The 21,562-nt window shown below is 32.0% G+C and overlaps 1 protein-coding gene across 1 annotated transcript; it reads left to right on the top strand.

Moving 5' to 3' along the window:
- The first annotated feature begins 4,614 nt into the window (after nucleotides 1-4,614).
- LOC139522937 (fibrinogen-like protein A) lies at nucleotides 4,615-14,568 on the top strand. Its single transcript, XM_071316608.1, has 5 exons — nucleotides 4,615-5,199; nucleotides 7,681-7,826; nucleotides 10,227-10,323; nucleotides 12,513-12,677; nucleotides 14,223-14,568. The coding sequence occupies exons 1-5, from the start codon at nucleotides 4,743-4,745 to the stop codon at nucleotides 14,372-14,374; spliced, it is 1,017 nt and encodes a 338-aa protein (XP_071172709.1). The 5' UTR covers nucleotides 4,615-4,742; the 3' UTR covers nucleotides 14,375-14,568.
- Nucleotides 14,569-21,562: the final 6,994 nt, after the last annotated feature.

Genomic DNA, 21,562 nt, shown 5'->3' with positions numbered 1-21,562 from the left:
GTAGCTCACTGAATACAGAAATGTGATACTGACGTGTAATCTAATGGACACATGGGCACTACATAAAATCTGCTATACAATTATGACCACTAATGATCCTAGATACTCTGTACTTTTGACATGACAAAGGGTCTCGCTTTTCTAGACTGTCTATGATTTTTTTATTCTTAATTTGTGATGTATACTAAAATCAAGGTGTAGTATGATTTTCAATGAAACAACTCTTCACAAGAGAACAAATGACACAGAAATTTTAACAACTATAGTCCAACGAAGGGGTTTCAACAATGAGCAAAGCCCATACAGCATAGTCAGCTATAAGAGGCTCCAAAATGACAAATGTAAAACAATAAAAACTAACAGCCAAATTAATTTAAAAAAAATCAACGAAAACACAACAACAAACGATAAGCACTGAATTAAAAGCTTCTGACTTGGGACAGTCACATCCGTACTAGGACAATGGTGTAACAGTACGAAATCAATATTATAAACGGGATAATTATTCTTTATTTATCAGTTGTATTTGTTTTAAAGATAGTGTTCAGCAGCTGTGGATACTACCATTTCGGTACATGGAGCTTATTTGGAAATACTAGAAATGGCTAGCTGTTTTTATGCTTCGTTTCAGTCTCACGAGTCAATCCCTTTCTATCTGTTTTAATTGTGATCATGATCATTTGATAAACATACTTCTATGATCTCCATTGGCTATAACTTGGATATTTATAAAAACTATGTATCATAGATATGCATGCGTAAAATAAGTTCTCGACATAAACTGGCTTAAATATAAAATAAGAATTAAACCTCACGCTCTACTTACGACGAAGAAGTCTCAAGCTATATATAATACATGTACTTACGACGAAGATTATGCTTCAAGCTATAGCACTTATGATGATGATGATACGGATGTATGTCTTATATCCAGCGACAAATATTACATATATATTGAGGATGATGAAAATTAATTATAATGATAAATACATATACCTTTTTAAACATGCCCGACAATTAAGAATCGCATTTTCATATGCTAGCTAACAAGAGAGCGTAAACACTATAAAGAAACACTTGTCTTTCTACGAGTAAACCAATACCTGCTCTTGTTCGTGAATGCATCATGCTTGGTGCATAAGCCGAAAAATACGGTCTTTAAGTCATTCGATCAGGGGTTCCAACAGAATAATTGAATTTTTATTCGAGGCTAGTTTTTTTCAGTCGTGTAACACCTTCACTGGTGATCCTGTCATTGGATCTGTCGCATAGTTGTCACTTTTATATATATATATATATATATATATATATATATATATCTCCAAAGCGAGACAAAAGTTGAAACTTAAAATTTTCGCTAACTCAATCAATATATGCGATAGCTTTAGAATCTACTTCTAATTGAATAAATACGAGTAAAAGAAACTTCCCGTAAAGACTGAAGTAAAATTATAGTTGTCTTAAAAATGTAACAACTATATAAATTGACATTCTCATCCACTTTTAATTAGAAAAACTTGGGGACAGGATATTTCTGGCCAATTACTATAATAAGTTGATAGTTTACTATCCACAGTGGTCAATGCAGGCTATTAGTCATCAATTGATAATCAAGTACACCTTCTAAATTAAAATCTATATAACGAATTGGTGTACACATTTATTTACACACATTACTATCAGCTACAATTTTCTTTTTTTAATGTTCGTTGACTTTCATTTGAAAGAAAAGTATATGCCAACTACTAAAATTTAAAGAAGTACATGACCTGTAATGGGTTTTTTTAAATATTCACTTCCCGTTGACGTACGTATTCCCTGTTGAATTTGTTTTTAGAAGATTGTAAATTGAGGAGATTAAGTGCAGAAGAAGAGAACGTTTGAAATGATACTTAATAAAGTATGATGCAATCCCAGTTTTCAACTTTAACTGAGACACGTTCTGATTAACATTTTGAGTTCATTTTTTTCTGAAATTACGACAAAATCTATATAAATTAATACCCACGGAAATTAAATATTATAAAACATTAAAAATCGAAAAGAAGAATCTATCTGATAACGACAAACAAAATCAATACAAATATCAAATAATAGGTTCATTAAATTTTGCAATTATATCTGAAAATCAAAGTCATTGTCAAAACCATGAAAGACAACTCCAATGAATCGTATGATAGGTAAAGATACGTATATATACGTGGTCTTATGACAGTGAAATTTAGGCGGGAATCTCAATTATCACGTGATATATAAAAATCATGATTTCTTTCGTTTTTCATCATCTTAGAAATATTTGATATTGATAACATTTATTATGAATGGGTTTCATAGTTTAGGAATACTTAGTTAAAACTTGAGTAACGCATTTAACAAAATTAATTGGTTAGCAATAACCAGTCCCGTTACGTGCGTACGTCGAGTTAGGTACGTATGTCATTTTATTGGAAATCTCTAGTAAAACGTACGGACCGTTAACACATTACGAAAATATACATGAAACGTAGCATTTCTAAACGTACTAAAACCTAGCTGTCGAAACGTGACAGTGTGACTGGGGCTTTTCTTTGATCGTTTTTCTCCGCATCAAATCCGCCACTACGTGTCACTCATAGCCGACACCCCGTATATGGCGTTCTGCATGGTGTTTATACTATATTGATTCTCGAAGCCAAAATATACAGAAACCCGAACCAAAAACCAGAAACACATTTAGAGTATACATTTGTAACTTTGAATTATCATTATTTTTAAGGCTCCCTCAGTTCGTGTCTTTCAGACGTTTTATATACATTTAACCAATTGTTTTGTCAACGATTGAATATAATCACCAGGTCATGTACGATAAACAATACCAAATATCTGTTAATAACCCTGATTTGCCTAACATTGGTAACTAAAATAGAATAAAACATTTAATTTTCTTATTTTATGGAAAATAAATCATTATTGTTTAAACATATACTAATAAGAAGATGTGGTATGTTTGCCAATGATACAACTCTTCGCCAGAGATCAAATGACATAGAAGTTCAGAATGGTCATTGTACAAACTTCAACAATGAACAAAAAGTATTTACCATGGCTCTCGTAAATGTTTAAATCGAAATGATTGTTTCAAAAGGTCACCTTCATCTGATAAAAATCAATTTCTGTCAAATTTCTCAGTGAAGTTGCTTTGAAAAGGTCCATAAAGGTTGGATAGTCCAAAACAAAACAAAAATAGAGTCCTATATCTCCGGTAAGTATGTTTAAATCGTAATGATGGCGTAATAACGACAATATTGTGTTCACAAGGAGACATACATCTAACATTGTCCAAAAATACTACTTGTCCCATAAATGTATTAAACGGTCAAAACACAAATACAGGCTATACAGTCAAGTGTATATGTTTGAAAAAAACTACACAAACACTTTCTGTTAAATTATCTCAGAAGAGATGTGTTCGCAAATATCTTCGTAAAAATGGTCAGAGTACCATTATACCAGTCAAATAGTAAGAAAATTATAATGAGAAATAGCTCTACTAAATATGCTAGTTATCCATCATGCAGTCTCCGAGTATTGTTGTGGTTTGTCATATCGGCGCACAAACGAATATTAATAATATTATACTACTAAATGCGTGAGTGGCAGGTGACATCAAAGCAGTACATTTATTAATACACTTATTACCTCACTAAAGGCCTACAATGAGTTGCTGGCATATTTCGCGCTCGTTGTCAAGGCTCTAAGCATAATTTTTACCTAAAGGGAGTTTTATGATTTCAATTTCAAAATTCTACTTCCAGCTCTTTCTGTCTGGCTTTCCCCAAAAAATATAAATACTGCCGCCATTATTTACATAAACTATAACATGACAATTTTCACGGACATTTGCATTCAAACTATATTTCACCTAGTTAATTCAAATACTAGTATGTAACATATATCTACATTTGCTACCTTTAATAAATTGGGTCAAAATTTTAGACATTACCTATAACTTTCGGTTTTTCTGATAATTCTATCCATTAGATAGACATGCCTCCTATTTTTGGGGGATTCAGAAGATAAAAACAAAAGGAGTTTTGTTAAACCATTTGGAATATCCTGTTTACTTCAGTTCGCTTTAAATTTATGCAACTATTCTTTGGAAATTATTTAAACAACTTTAATTTCATAATTGATGATTTAAAAAACAGCATTTTTGGAATGTATCTTATTTATAAAATTTCAATCGGTGATATTTTTCATAAAATTGAAACAAATAATCTTTATACATAATCAAGCCAAACTCAACTTTTTGTCGTCCTGAACATGCAGGAAATATTAACCACTAAGCATGCAGCTAACAACAGTCGAAAACGTATAGCATTATATCAAAACCAATATACATTAAACAACACAATTAAGGATCTTTTCACTTTGGGAATGCAAATGTGTTATGAATAAACATTTAAGTAATTACCTAATTACTCTGTTATTGCTTTGAACTTTTTGATTTTTAATCAAACAACTTAAGGAATGTGTATCATTGCTTCAAAAATAAATCTTCAAAGACGTTTATGCTGGATACTATACGCACTCAACAAGCGGAAAGAGATAAAGAATTATGTCATTTCATTGAAATTCTAATGATTATTAGCCAAAACAATGTGCATCACATAAATTCTTCAGCTGAAACTAGTGTTACAGCAGAAAATAATAACAGTTGATCGCAACGTTACTACAGAAGTATTTTCTTATTCGAACAGAAAATGATGGAAAAGACTTTCTCGTTATTGCTGATTTTCTTCTTTTATCTAACGACACTTCATTTTGTTTGGACAATACCATTAAATAATTCAGATGACGCTGTAGTTGAAATGCCTTTAGTAACAAATAACTTGAAAGCACCGTTAGTTGCGGATCTTGATGTTTCTTCTTTAAACACACAACTTAAGCATTATATAGATACAGCTATTTCTAAGACATTTACTGGTAAAATTAAGGACATTGTTGAACATAGCCAAGATGAACTAAAAACTACAATGTTGACCGCCTATAAGGAAAGGTTACAGGAATCAAAGACTTTGTATGAGGAGGATTTAGCTCATTTGGTTGGTGGATTTAAATCTCGCTTCGAAAGTCTATTCAGCGATTTGATGGAGAACGTTACAGATTTGGTAGATAATTTAGAAGAATGGAAGAAAGGCTATACTCAAACAATTTCAGGTACAGTTTTATCGCTAATTTGTCAGAATAGACACAATAAATTGAAATTTCTCCGAAGATATCGTGAAAGCTATTGTATTTATTGAAAATTTCATGAATTTCATAATTAAAAAAAAAAAGTGAAATTATGTAAACAATTTAAAAGTTTATTAAACCAAGGAATGTTTTCTAAAAAAACGACAATTTTTTAAGTTTTAAAGATCTTTTTTAAAATGCCTTGGAGTTAATTAATATTTTCCTTGGAGGTTGGTATTTTTATTATTTTTTTTGAAAATGTCAAAATTAGGGGTACAGCAGTCAACATTGTGTTATCATCTTTATCACTATAAAAACAACAAATGTAAAGAATTAAGAAGGACAATAAGGCATACATCAAATGAACATCCTCATTTTGATTATATTATACGATTTTATCTGTCTACGTAAAATGCACCCATCAAGGAAGGAGGGTTTTGAGTACTGGTGTAAAATTGCGCGTTTGAAATTCGCACAGGTAGACATGAAATAATTTTGTCGTTCAAAATATGACGGGATGCATAAATACAGTCACGCAAAATAGATATAACAAAAACGGACTTAACAGTTAAAGTAAAAATGATAAATAAAATAATAGTGTGGTTCAAAGTATGACGGGATACATAAGTACAGAGTTCACGTCAAATGTATATCACAAAAAAGTGGGTTAACAGTAAAATTATTAATAAATAAAATAATTTTGTCATTCAAAGTATGACAAAATAGGTACAGAGTCACATGATAAAATAATTTTGTCGTTCAAAGTATGATGGGATACATAAGCACAGAGTAACGTCAAAAGGATATCTCAAAAAACAGACTTACCAGTAAAAGTAATATCAATAAAGACAAATAAAAGAATAATATAACACGTTATTAAGATGATAAACAACGTCAGTACGCAAAATCTATACTTCAAGACCATCGTGTATTATTTGTGAAGTTGATACGGAATATTGATCAACAAGTTCTAGGTACCTTCCGATGAACTTTTTTAGGAAAAAGGACGAGACGCATGTATCAGTATATCAGATCTTATGATGTTGTTCCCGCACAATATTAACCTTCAGAAATACCATCCGTCGGAATGGAAAAATGTTTGAAATGACCTTTCACGTCGCTTTTGTCCAAGTCTGTTTTTGTCCATTGCCCCTCGTTAGCAAAATTATTGAAAATAAAAAAAAGAAATGAAAGATGGCACTGGCTAACCTACAGAGTATTTAACTATATCAGACTAGATGTGTGGGTTTTGTTTTTGCTTCAATTTCAGAAGTTTGCCGTAACAAACTCATTCGCTACTGTTGACAGACGGACATACAAAAGCATGGACGGACTGCTTTATACCATTATTTTTTCCGACTAAGACGAACGTATAGAAATTATTCCATTTAGTTTGTAAATTCAATATTTCTGAATATCTAAGATATATAAGGAAATTAAAATTATAGGTATGATATATGAATTAAAGTTTTTGATTCTAAAACTTTATACATCTATCATAAAATACAATCCCTGTTATGAATACCTCACGTGTTTTGAATAAATGAGACAGTAAATATAAAATCCAAAATGTTTTTAATTCAAAAATTAATTTAGAAATAATTATCCGTTGAAAACTACAATGTAAGATTTCTCCAACAGAATAAAATATTATAAATCTAAAGGGCTCATTTTGGAAATTAAAAAACGAAGATAAGGTTGTTGCCGGCATTAAAGATCTAAATTTGTTTTCAATCTTTCCGGTCATAGTTGTAGCTAAATGAAAGGGAGAGATTTTATGTGGTATTATATTATTCTTGGAGCAGTTGTTTTTGTCATATTAAGTTAAATTTATAACAATTTAGTTCTAAGCACCGACAATTTTCATTTTAATTCACATTTGCTGAGTATTAAAATTTGTTTTGCCTTACAGCTAATATCCTAATGCATGTAGGGTAAAATTTTGGTTGGCTTCCTTGCTTGATTTGTATAAATGTTTATTCAAGCTTTGTAATTAAGATTGACATCTTCATATATAGGTATGTAAACCTGTATATATGATATTTAAGTTCAATTGGACATTATCAAAATAAAATTATACAAAATATACAAAAAAAGCAGGCAAGCTAACCAAATTGTTGATCATATAAGACTTAACAGCTCATAAAAGGACATTTGCCAAAATTTAAGCAGATTCTTAATTTTTTTTCTTTTTATGTTAGACCCTATTATACCCATGCAAATATAAGTTCATAGTCCGAGTCAACCTTTTCCCGCCATATTTAAAAAATTAAATATCTCGAAAAGGCGCTCCATGATCTATAGATATTTTTAGCTTATTTTGTTTCTTAACTAATGTTCATCGGAGTTATAGTATCAATTTTAAATTCTTGATTTTTCTTATTTCCTTAATGTACATTTGTACTAAAGTTTCAATAGTTATATGGATATATGTCGCCAAATTCAATAACTTTATTTTTCCAACAGAGAAATACAGACCTATCAATTTACCAAGAGACTGTTCTGACATAAAAGAAAGTAATACGAAGAGTGGCGTATATACAATATATATAGATACTGTTGGAGGTAAACAAGTCTATTGTGACATGGATGCGGATGGTGGAGGTTGGATCGTAAGTTGATTGGTTTATATTCTTAAGATTTCCTGTTTTAAGGGGCGTACAACATACTGTGACTAATATAGATTTGACGCGTTTAATTTTCATAAAATTTTGACAAAATGTGTACTTTGGTCTAATATAAACATTTCAAGAGATTTGACCACACAATTTACAGGAATAATTTCATGATATGTGTAGCAGTTTGACAAACACTAAAACTGTCATTGAGAATCTTTATTTCTCTTTACTAACTTTAAGGCATTAAAGCGTTGAGCTATTTCAATGAGTTAACTCCCTTAGGCGTTCTGTATCCTCATAATTTGGATATTATTTCAACAGTTAGATATTGTCAATATAGGTATTAGATTTTTGATTTTCAAATATTTTGTTCACGAAAATAACCGAAGTGACAAAAGTTGTCAAAACGCGCATCAATGCAAATCAATTGGCACTGCTAATTTTATTATATTCATTGAGTGCTTTCTATTAATGATTATGTATATTTATATTTATCTAAATTAGGAAAAAAATATAACTAAACTGAAACTATGGAAAGCATTCAAATTTTAATAAAAACGTAAACCAAGATGACATCATAAGACAGATTGATATTGGTTTTTCATCATTCGACATTTAAACACAAAATTTAAAAAAAACCGATTAAGTGAAAGGTTTAGCTAGCTATAAACCCAAGTTTAATTCACCTTGTTTACATTAGATATGAAATCAGGAATATCAAAGTTTGGTGTCTTCCCGATTGTCCCACTTTTTGAAATTACAGGTAAAAAAGTAATAAAATTTTGTGGGACGATTGGGAACATATTTGTGGGACAATTGGGAAGTTTAAATGTGGAATTGTTTTGATAGTGATTAATTTGTGTTTATAGTGTGTAGCAGTTGATTACAGGTTACTAAGTAGTGTAACTTAAAATACGAAGAAGAAAAAAACACGAAAAAACTATAATATTTACATATTTTATTTTGCACATAGTAGGTACATTTAAAGTACCATCAAACATTGAATATGATATGAAGTCGTAAAATTTTAGCGCTAGATGCATGATTATTTAATTAGTTTTTATTATTGGCTTTGAACTAGCTGTCAGTAACTACGAGTACTCTCAGGTCTGTACATAGTGTCTTTGATGTGGGGATGCATAAGTAGCCGTCTACCTGTTTTTGTTAGATGTATTTCTGTCTGTACCCATATGATGAGATAAGCCTTTTTCAACTAGTTTTTATAGTTTATTCTAATGGTATACTGTTACAATACTGTCCCAGATTATTGGGTGGGTTGGCGCCTTCAAATAAGTTTAACCCCGCCACATTCTTCATGTTTCTGTCTCAAGTCAGTAACCTGTAATGTATTTGTTGTCGTTTGTTGCTGTGCAACATGTTTGTTTTTCTTCATTGTTTTGTACATAAAAAAACAGATTTTCAAGTTTGAATTGTTTCACATTTTTCCTATCGGGCCTTTTATAATAGCTGAATATGCGGTATGGGCATTTGTAATTGTTGAAGGCCATATTGTGACATAGAGTTGTTTATTTCTGTGCCATTTGGTCTCTTGTACAACTGTCTCATTGGCAATCATACCACATATTCTTTTTTTTTTTTTTTGGAAGTCTGGATTTCTTGGTTGACGAGCACTGTTGACTGCACTTTTTTTGCAGACACTGGGAATATTGGAAAAAATCACTTTTAATAGTGATTCTTGGAAAGGCTAATATGGCAGAATTCTAGACATCAGCTTCGTTATCAATAAAGAAAGTTGTTGGGTTCAGATGTATCTGACGTTGAGTGCGAAGAATGTGGTATAAGTGTCCTCTGACTTCCCTCGTAAAATTGCAAAAGACTAATGGAAACATCTCTCAATCAACAAGCTCGTGTTCAATGTAGAATGTAAATGAGTTTATACTTCTTTTTTTTTAATCGCATGTTTTATTTCTAAAAAAATAAAAACTCTATAGAGAAAAATGTAATTGTAATTACATTATTGACATTTGTTTTTATAAATAACGTAAAATTGTTGATATATTTCATAAATATGAAATATAAGCATTTATGATGATTTAATAAACATTATTTCATACTGTTTTAAAAATTTGATATTAAATGTGCAATAATTAATTCTTGTTTATTTAGCAAAATAAACAACAGTTACCTTGTTTATCTAAGAACATTTTACTTCATAAAATAATGTGGGACAATCAGAACCTTTCATGTGGGACAATCAAAACTCTAAAATTTTAAAAAGTGAGCCAATCGGGAATAAACCGACAGTTTATATCATTTCGTTTTATGTGTTTTAGCTTTTAATTTTGTCATTGGCTTAGGGACTTACGTTTAGAATATTCCTAGGAGTTCGGCATGTTTGTTAATTCATTGTTTAATACATTATATTTTTAAAAGGTAATCGAAAGACGCTCAGAACGCAAGGTAAAATTTGAGAGAACTTGGAACGAATATGAAAATGGTTTTGGAGAGGTCGCCGGAGAACATTGGCTTGGTAAGTGCTTATCTTTAAATTGGTGTCTTTTTTTGGATTAAATATTTTAATTGTTGGTGTTCGCCTGCTCGAATGTTGTCTCCGGACAGTTATATTTGTACTTGCAAGTTTAAGATGCGGCTCAGTCTTTAGTTTTCTATATTGTTTCTTGTGTACTATTATTTGTCTGTTTGTCTTTTTCATTTTTAGCCATGACGTTTTCAGTTTATTTTCGATTTATGAGTTTGACTGTTCCTCTGGTATCTTTCGCACCTCTTTAAATGTGTTCGTCGTTGATATTTGACACCAATCCATCCATCTATCCTTGTTTTAATTCATCCATCATTGTTACGGGTAAGACTTATTTTGTTTTATAGAATAATTCCCATTTAATTTGTTTCAGTAAAGCAAGATCTCTTTCGTTTTAAATAGTACGTGTTTATAACTGTTATAACGATATTTACATACAGATGTACATTTGTATAGGATTTACCACTGTATAAAGATTTTATTTCGTGGGTATTAGACGGATTCGCAGACTTTTTTTCAGAGTTAGCTGTGGCATATACTTTTAAATACAGCTTTATCCTATCACCAGGGTATCAATACAATGCTTTTTCAATAAGTCGACAAAAAGGAAGTCTCAGTAGAGAAAATTGTTTATATTTTAGCAATCAAGAGGTTTTAATTCAATATAAATGGAAGAAACTTCAAAATGTTATGGTCGAAGAATCGTCAAAATTTAAGAAGACAACCTATAATTGATAATATGGAGTAATATACAGATAGAAAACTCATTGTCTCAGAAATAGAAATCAAGAATGTGTCTATACAGCACATGCCCCGTCACATCCTCACATAATTATTTTCAATTAACAGCGAAATCACGATCAAACCCCTTCTTTGGCATAATAGTTTTAAGGTTTTATTTCAATGAGTATTTGCACTAAGTTTCAAACTGAAAAAAATGGAATGACCACAACTCTATGGCTAAACACATTAGACTGGAACTTTAACGTGATCAGTGAACCGCAGAGTACGGGTCAAAATCATAAAATATAACGTGATACGGGTCTGACGCACGTACGTCCTAGTTGGTGAATATCTTTTTTTTGGGGGGGGGAGGGGCTAAAGAAGTATGTGTTATTCTGATAGAAATAGAAATCTTTGATAACGCTGATTATGTTAGTACAAAATATTACATGATAAGGAACTGGTCATATTTTACCCGACGGATGTGAGAGGAAAATAAGGAAGGGGGGCTTGCACATATTTGGGAATGAAAAGGGGATAATCTTTTGGTACAAAACACGTTTCATTCGTCTCGCTCCGTTGTGTTCAATTCGTAAGATTCAAATCCGAAGTTTTAACATCTTTTTCTCAGTAATGTATTTGTTATCTTAAGTAAATTTACAATCGTCTTCAATTATAGATATATATGATATATACGCTGATATGAATGAAGGTATGACCATAAGAAGCATAATCCTTTAGCCCCTTCTGACGGTGTCATAATATATTTCACAACTTTCTCACTATGCCTGTGTCTGTAGTTGGTTTAGATTCCACTAAACATTATTTAAGTATAAATGGAAAATATAATTTTTGGTGAAAATAAGATTTAAAGTTTTTGAGTTACAGGACTTTATAACTAAAACAAGGGTGTGTTTTTTTTCACATGTCGCACTGTATCTCAAAAACGATTTATGATTATTGCTTAAAACTTTACACACTTATTAGTTATATTAATCCTAAGATCAGTATACTTTTTGGTAATGATTAAAAATCTATTTTTAGAGTTGTTGAGTTTTTTGTGAAAAAAAAGAAACTATTTATGATTATTGCATAAAACTTCACATACAAGACAAAGGGCGTATCATGTTCTCGTGGCGCAGCTGTTTGTTGTTATATAGAATAGAAGTGTTGAGTTTTGTTTATTTATTTGTTTTGGAAGAGGGTTTGAAATTTTCAAGTCTTTGGAAGGGGATTCTTGACTGTATTTTCCTTCCTCGAGATGCGGACTGAAAAAATAAAAGAGAAAATATAATGTTTCCTTCAATGGGTTATTTGTTTCGGTAATATGTTGTGTATTGGTATTGCGGTATTGGGTAGAAAATAATCCCATCAAAGATACCAGGATTATAGTTTTGTATAAAAATTAACTGCTAATTTTTATTATGTTTTAATACATACAAATATCTACATTATAGGCAATAAATATATCCATCTTCTTACGAATACCGTAAAATTTGAACTGCGATTGAATATGGAAACAAAAGATGGCAAAGACATCTATGCTGTATACAAGTCATTCAAACTAGGTGATGCTGCATCCCAGTACCAGCTTACAGTCAACGATTACAGTGGGACAGCAGGTACAAATATTTACAATTTTCATAAGCGTTTCATTTTTTTGTTCTGTGTTACAATTAAAATAATTAGATTCCCTCTCACGTTGTCCATTTAACATGTAGATAACTGACTTATTGTTGTAAACTCAAAATGCACAAGAACTATTTGATGATAAATAAAATAGGTGTATAGAAAAAAAACCTTCCCTTTTCACGAACGTGACCTACCGAATTAGACTTTTTACTTGGTTTGTAATAATAGGAACAACACGACGGGTGCCACATGTGGAGCAGTATCTGCTTACCCTTCCGCAGAACCTGAGATCACCCCAGTTTTTGGTGGGGTCCCTATTGCTTAGTCTGTCGTGTTCTATTTGTGTCTTGTGTACAATTATTTGTCTGTTTGTCTTTTTCTTGTAGGCGGTGTAAATAAAATGTTGATACTTAACAATTAAAAGATCTGTAAGGGAAAATACAATATAAGTCCCTCTTCTCCTGTAATAGTATCAACATATTTGACTTCTTTTTTTTTACACACAAATTTAAGACAGACTGAAAGAATGAGTTCCCTTTGTTTCATAAAAACGATTGACCCACGCAGAAACGTACATCTTGTTCCAGGAAATGACCAATCATACTATTTTAAAAACCGCTCTTTATGTAAAAAAAAAAGCTCCTCTGAAACTGAAATAATGACAAATTTGATTTCTTTCATTAAAAATAAATCTATTACGCATTGAGGATGAGTTTTGTCTACAAACAATCTGCACTATTATTGGAATAGACTGTGCCAATCTTCTTACCGCTATTGATATGTTCTTGGACTTACATATAGAAATTAGAAACTATGATGATAGGTCTGAGGACTGAACTGCAAAGAGATGATTTCAATTCTGCTATTGCAAACTGATCATATTTTCATGAAAAAATTTCAGCAGAGCCCTCGTCCGGAATGTATATCTCACATTGGATACAATATCAGGAGCTTGTGATCCATGATATCCTTTGTAGAGTTAAATTAGTACGGAGTAAGGAGAAGCTTTTTAACAAAGAGATCCAGATAAAATGTACTGGTAGTAAATTTGACATCTCCTCTATCAGTTGAATTTATTTGGATTTATTGACATACTTGGTGCTATTTTCCTTTTCCTTTTCTTTCTATTGTGACATCCCTGAAAGCGACTTGTCATCATTTGTGCCATTTGTAACATAACAAGCCCATCGTTGGACCTAGACAACTTACCCTTCCTGATGTCCTTCCTTATTTCAGTAGAGTTGTTGCTGAATCTTAAGATACATGTGTATGTTTTGCGGACAATTGTATGCCTCTTCGGCCATTGTATTGTTATGTTGGTTGTTATTGTTCACTTGGTATATTCTTCCTCTATAGGTTATTCTTCAAGGTTATGTCCCTTCATCCAGGTGTACCTACATTGCTAAAATTATCTTCTTTTTTTTTTTATATCGGTTTTTACATGCATGAAATATTTCACACTTAAAAGCAAGCAAAACAATAAATTTTGTTCGACATGTTACAAAATAATGTATAAACGCTTTTCTTTATATAAGGTGACGCTTTACAACTACAATCTTCTGGAAAATTCTCAGCAATAGATCGCGACAACGATGGAGGAAAAAATTATGCCGTAGGACACGGGCCATGGTGGTACTCAAGTGGTTCCAATACTTGGTTAAACGATGATCAAAGAGACAATTACTAGGGGAAACACGGGTCTATTGGTCGAAAGACAACCATGATGATCAGACGACTATAGTTTGTTACTTTTTACATAAGTATCTTTACATAAACAGAACAATAAACTTCTGCAGAGAATATATCAATTTAATATCTCTTTCATTTTTATCCTGTATTTGTTGTTTATTACCTGCATTATAAAACAAATATTTAAAACGAATAAAGCAAATTCAAATTTCTTATAATACATTCTCATTTGTTACTTAGCCTCTGCATTGTGCTATCAAATATCATGAACACATTCATTTGTTTTTTACAATAGAATTAGGTGCTATAAATCGACCTTCTCTTACAGTGATCCCTGTGGCTACTGTTGTGATCGTTTGTTTGTCGGCATCAGTTTGATGGATTTGTTGGCGTTTAATCTGATATACATCACATATATTCTTTCTACAAATCATTGTAGCAGTTGAATTCAATATATCTTTAATCTCTCTAATAATATACCTAACAAATTTACACAATTGTGAGACAGCAACAAAACGGCACCAAAAAAGTATAAACAACAGAATTTTATATTATGCTGCAACTAGTTGTGTGTATTTCCTAATCATAGTAACACACCTTTTTGTGCAATGCCAATTTCATCATGGTATACTTATATATCCAGGTCAATGTCATAAAAGTATAAACTATTTTGCATTTGGCACAAAACTGGGGAAAGACTCGGTAAAACCTCGCCATTCTCCATTTTTTCAGCCTCATACCAAAATTTTTATATTTTTCAGACATTGACCTTATTTTGAATATTTATTGGGATAACATTAGCTATATTCATTATAATATCATAAACGGTATTAAAGTTGCTGGCAAAACAAAACAGAGACTGCTACTTAAAATAAATATAAACACATGTACATCACCATTCAAACTGATTAAGTAATAGATAATAGATTGATGTCAGCAGTAGGATAATAACATCTATTAAGAAAATGTTTCTCGATTAAAACAAGTCGAATGCATATACCACAAAGAACTTTTTGGAAATGTTTTGGATTTCGGTGAACGTAATCTATGTTGTACTGGTAACTTATAAAGGAAGTTACTTATTACCTTTACCTGCCATACAAACTAAAATTTGGTTTGCGTGTTTATTTGAAAAATCATTTTAAGGAAAACAGCACACACTTACTTTTACAGAGAATGTTTTACCGATACTGCTATTTTACTGCAATCCGGTTGCACTAATCCATTCTTTAAATACACTTATTCTAAAATGTTACTAACTAAATACTGTAATTAGTTCTTGAAATATTGTTTTAAATGATGTATTGTGCAAAAGTTGACATTTTCCCTTAACTAATTTTACAGACGCTATCACGAGTTGGTTGACCGTTATGGAATAATTGTTTCATAGCTGACAACTGATACGTTCATAATGTCGTAACTACAGTCCCGTCCCCTTTCCCTGAATGTGACTTAACAAATAAGATTTATCACTGGGTTAATAGTAACATGAGCTTAACACAAAGCGCGACACATATGAAGAAGAATCCGCTTATCCCAAGTTTTTGGTGGGTTGCTTAATCTTTGCTTCTTCATGGTTTTTTATACTGTTGTTTGTCTGTCTGTTTGTTTGTTTTCTTTTTTAGCCTTGACGATTTTATTGTATTTTCTACTTATGAGTTTGAATGTATCTTTGGTATCATACTCTTCTCTTTTATACGCGTTGACGTCACTACGCTACTTCCGGCGTAGGAAAACAGTGCAGAATACGTTTTTTCTGCACTTTTGAATAAAAAAAATCATTTCTAAAGGTAAGTTTTCATTGTTGTTCTCAATTATTGCTAAAAAAATGCCAATTTTCTAATGCCCGTTTCAATCCCGACTGCCGAATGTCTAAAAACATTCTAGAACTTCACAAAATCCCACTTCCGGCCTCCATTGCTTTGTGTACATTCCATTCAGCGTCATCAATCTTGTGGCAGGCAATACAGGTCAAGCAAATCGTATTTTTTGGAATTTTAAAATGACATGCTCCTTACGTCTTTCGCGATTTTCCCGCGAAAAAAGCCCAACCAAAATGAAAGGAAAACTATATGAAAAAACGATGTCCATGCCATAATTTTGTACAGGCATATAGAGTAGGTTAAGGGCATATCCAACAGTTTATTTCTAACGGTGAGAATTTTTTCCCTTTAAGATATTTTATTCTTCAATTGACAGAGAATCAAATTTTGCCAAAAAAAATATATGTTGTCGATTTCGTTTTTGCAAAAAATGCTTCTGAAAATTGAACATTTTTGCAATTTTGGGATAAAAAACGTTTTTTATTTAAAAAAATTAATAATGATTTTTTAATCAACATAAACTTATATAATTGGACTCAAATTGAAGCTAAATAATTTAAGATGGTAAGAAAAATCTAACTTTACCATTTAAAGCATTAATTCTCACTCACATAAAGCCAAAAACGTCATGGTGAACCCAGACAACGGCCAGAAATGAACATTTGAAATGCACATTTTTGATTTTTTTAAATATTTCTAACGGTGTCGATTTGGCCAAAGTAAGATATGTTATTCTTTGAAAAAAATGGAACGTCATAACGTTTTGAAAAATATTTGTTACCATACTCGTTTTTGAGGAAAATTGAGAAATATAATATTGTTTACTCAATCCCTCCCGTAAGCCTCACAAATTGCGCCAAAAATTAAGACGTTTTCCGAAAATAACGTTATATTTCCCCTCTAATTTTTCAAAGGCAGTGCGACGGTGTGGCAGACAAATGTATTTACACTGTGACTTTGTTGGGTAGTTGTCTCGATAGCTCTCATATCGCATCTTCTTATTTATAATGAACCAGTATCTGGACGAGATAACAATTCAGTTAGTTTTACTATTGTGCTCGTCAAAATTGTGAAACCCGGGTGTGAAACATACAAACTGTGGAATTACAGACTATTTAAATAGTCCCTCTGGTATCTCTTTTAAAAACAAAAGTATTACACGTTAGAAATCCGTTTCTGTGTCTCGGTCTATAGTACCAAAGCAGGGTTAATTTTCATATTCTATTTCCATTTGATATTTTTGTTCTGAATATTCATTTAGTATGCCACTGACGTCCGTCATCCATAATCATTATTTATTTTATCGTTACTTTACAATGAAGTGTTTTGCTTATAACGACATTAACAAAGAGCTCGTGAAATTTTGCAACCAAACACTTGTCTAAAAACTCACTGACTCCGTATTATTTATTCATTTTGCAGTTTCTGGCTTTTTATTCTTTATAGGCTTCTAGCTATAACAAAAATCTGTATGTTGACTCTTAGTGTTTTGAATTATATGGGTCGTTGGGTTGCTGTCGTATTAATGTATACCTTTAAATCATTTTCAAAACAAAAGGATTGATGTGGGTATGGAAATATTCACATCTCTGGACTTCTCCCGTCCGACAGAATATTTTTGCTAAAATTGGGTGCGACCGTTTAGCTAGTATAAATTTGCAGCCTCGTTTAGTCGAAATAAAAATGTCGTATATCCGATGTATAGTGCAGTGAGAGTTTCGCGCTATCTATACGTTAAACAAACATCTAAATGAATGGTTGAAAGGATATACGAACTTTGAATAAAATATCTAAACAACAACAAAGGTTACATGAATCTTCAAATAAGTCACATTGCTGATTTTCACACATATGCTGCGCCTTTTGCAGTTGTAGATGAAAAAAAATTTTATTTAACAAAAGAGATCAGTAAAACAATAAATTGAGAAAAAACGAAAGGGCCGAAAAGCGAGCATGACTGTCATTGTTTTACGCTTCAATATATGAGTTATTGCATATACACAATGGAGATTATTTTCTGTTCTACTGCCCTCCACCTAGTTTGGCTGCATACAATGTAACTACTGATGTTGAGTTCTATTTATTATTGATTATTCAAACAAATGAATTGAAAGAAAAAAATGCGGAAAGAAAGTCTAAAATTTTCGTTTAAAAATAAAATATAAATAAAAACAAAATACCAAAACTGAAAAACTGTTTGAGACAATTATCAGTTGAGAACTAATGATTATGCATCACTATATGAAACTGATAAATTGATTGCTCCCGTGCTCCAGTGGCAAATATATCACGCATATTTACGACGAGGCGAAAGTGGATCTGAAGTAAATCATTGATACATTATTATGATAAAGAGTTTGCTAGCGGTAAAACGTATGCCGTACTAGAATAAAGTTGAATAAGATCAAAATCTTGAGTTAAGCTATTAGCCCCCTCCCCCCTCCCCAATTTTGAATTATGGTATTTTGATGGCTGTTTTTTTTTTTAGTCCTATCCTATTATGGATCCGCTGATTTTGTGATGGCGTGTCTAATTAGTCAAGACCTACATGAAGACCTACACCGCCTTTTTTTTGCTAAATTATATTTGTTTCCTCAAACACCTTAAAACACCAAAATCGTCTGATATTTTCAACTTGTATGTCAGTGTATATAATATTACAATGTTTTCCTATTTCATTTTTTTTTTAAATTATTACAATGTCATCTTTTGTTTTACATTGTTTACGAGTTAAAGGTCGTATTCATTTAAAAAGCTACTGTACATTAATAGCACTTCAACGCAAAGCTTGATAAATGTTAGTTTACGCCGTATTTTATTTTTCTCAAGAAACCTTTTTTTCCATCTTTCTCAAGTAAAACTAAACTTTGAGTTTTCTATTCTGAATGACAAAATCTCGGAAAAGTTTGGTAAAGAATTAATTACAATTTGCATTCTAATGCAATAATAAATCATTACGCATTTTTTCTCGTTGTTCCTTACTGAATGTGTTGACGATAATTTCAATAAAACGGAAACTTTCTATAATGATCAAGATAAGTGCATTTCTTTTATGATAGACCAAGAGGACAAAAATATCTTTAAAGATTTGAGTTCTAATTTCCGTTAATATTCTGTATGAGTTTTTTTGCCGATTCCCGCCGTGCTCTTTCCTTTGATGAAAGAACCCTCCCTTTCCAGAGGGCCATAGCAATTCCAATGGTGATTCCGTTATGACGTCGTTGAAACAACGTTAAATTACGGGAAACAATAGACGACGTTTACGTTTGTTATTACCTCCCCTGAAACTGTTGGATATGCCCTTAATAAAGAACAATTTACAATATTTTTCATAGAATTTTTTTTTTTATTCATTATAAAAAGATCGATATTCTGACCATCATGACTGTAGGTAAATATTTATACAAAATTCCATTGATGTCGAAAGGGATGGCAAAACATGAGATTTCCTGTTGAATAAAACCCCAAATTATTGCAAACTATTTTAAAGCAATGTCCCACAGAGAAATAACGTAATTGCCGTAGACTGAAAAATCCCCTAAGTGACAGTAGAGCAATTTGATTGGGTATAACGATTTGACATCACGTGATTTTGACGCCATTGAAATTTGAATGTAAACAAACAAGGTCACAAGGTTCAGTATGGGACAGCATTGTACATTGAGTTACTGAGAAACAATTATGAGTTACCAAGCTTGACAATGCATGGTAATAAAAAATTAAAGCTAAGTCTACAGAAAAAATAAGAAAAAAATAGCCTTAGGATAACGACTTATCCACACACCTGGATACCTTTGATAGGAAGAAAGATAAGAAGTTAGCAATATCCTTTAACTCTACTTTCCACTATATAGATGACGTTCTTTCACTAAACAATTCAAAATTTGGTGACTATGTGGAACGCATCTATCCCATCGAATTGGAGATAAAGGATACTACAGATACAGTTAAGTCGGCTTCATATCTTGACTTACATCTAGAAATTGACAATGAGGGTCGGTTGAAAACAAAACTTTACGACAAAAGAGATGATTTCAGCTTTCCAATTGTGAACTTTCCATTTCTAAGTAGCAACATTCCAGCAGCACCTGCATACGGGGTATATATCTCCCAATTAATACGATATTCCCGTGCTTGCATTTCCTATCATGATTTTCTTGATAGAGGGTTGCTGCTCACAAGGAAGCTATTAAACCAAGAGTTCCAAATGGTGAAGTTGAAATCATCCCTTCGTAAATTTTACGGACGCCATCACGAGTTGGTTGACCGTTATGGAATAACCGTTTCACAAATGATATCGGATATGTTCCCTACGTCGTAACTACAATCCCCTTCCCTTTCATGAATGTGACCTACCGAATTAGACTATTTACCGGATTTGTAATCACATAAGCAACACGACGGGTGCCACATGTGGAGCAGGATCTGCTTACCCTTCCGGAGCACCTGAGATCACCCCTAATTTTTGGTGGGGTTCGTGTTGTTTATTCTTTAGTTTTCTATGTTGTGTCAAGTGTACTATTGTGTTTCTGTTTGTCTTTTTCATTTTTAGCCATGGCGTTGTCAGTTTGTTTTAGATTTATGAGTTTGACTGTCCCTTTGGTATCTTTCGTCCCTCTTTTGATAACTATAAACCCCACTGGGTCGATGCCATTGCTGGTTGACGTTTCGTCCCCGAGGGTATCACCAGCCCAGTAGTCAGCAAGTCGGTGTTGACATGAATATCAATTATGTGGTCATTTTATAAATTTCCTGTTAACTGAACGTTTAATTTTTCGAAAAACTAAGAATTTTCTTATCCCAGGCATAAATTACATTAGCCGTATTTGGCACAATTTTCGCGAATTTTGGATCCTCAATGCTCATCAACTTCGTACTTGTTTGGCTTATATTACTTTTTTTATATAAGCGTCACTGATGAGTCTTATTTAGACGAAACGCGCGTCTGGCGTACTAGATTATAATTCTGGTACCTTTGATAACTATTCACACCACTGGGTCGATGCCAATGCTAATGAACGTTTCGTCCCCGAGTGTATCACCAGCTCAGTAGTCAGCACTTCGGTGTTGACATGAATATCAATTATGTTGTCATTTTTATATAATTATTTTTTACTTTCGAACTTTTATATCTAGGCGTCACTAGTAAATCTTATGTGGACGAGGCGCGTTTTTTGGCGCAATGAATTTTAAACCTGATGCCTTTTTTTATCTATTATTCATGTGTTTCTTTGCATAATACGTTCTCCTATTTATTTGTATTGTAGTCCTGTAATATTATGTTGTCATTTTAATGTTATATTTAACATTGCCATTAAAGTGCGAGGTTTGGCAAAACCAGGTTCAACCCACCATTTTTTCCT

Source organism: Mytilus edulis, chromosome 5 (assembly GCF_963676685.1).
Source record: "Mytilus edulis chromosome 5, xbMytEdul2.2, whole genome shotgun sequence".
NCBI classification, from domain to species: Eukaryota; Metazoa; Mollusca; class Bivalvia; order Mytilida; family Mytilidae; genus Mytilus; species Mytilus edulis.
The sequence above is the reverse complement of the archived record's forward strand: the minus strand, read 5'-3'. Positions and strand labels throughout refer to the sequence as shown.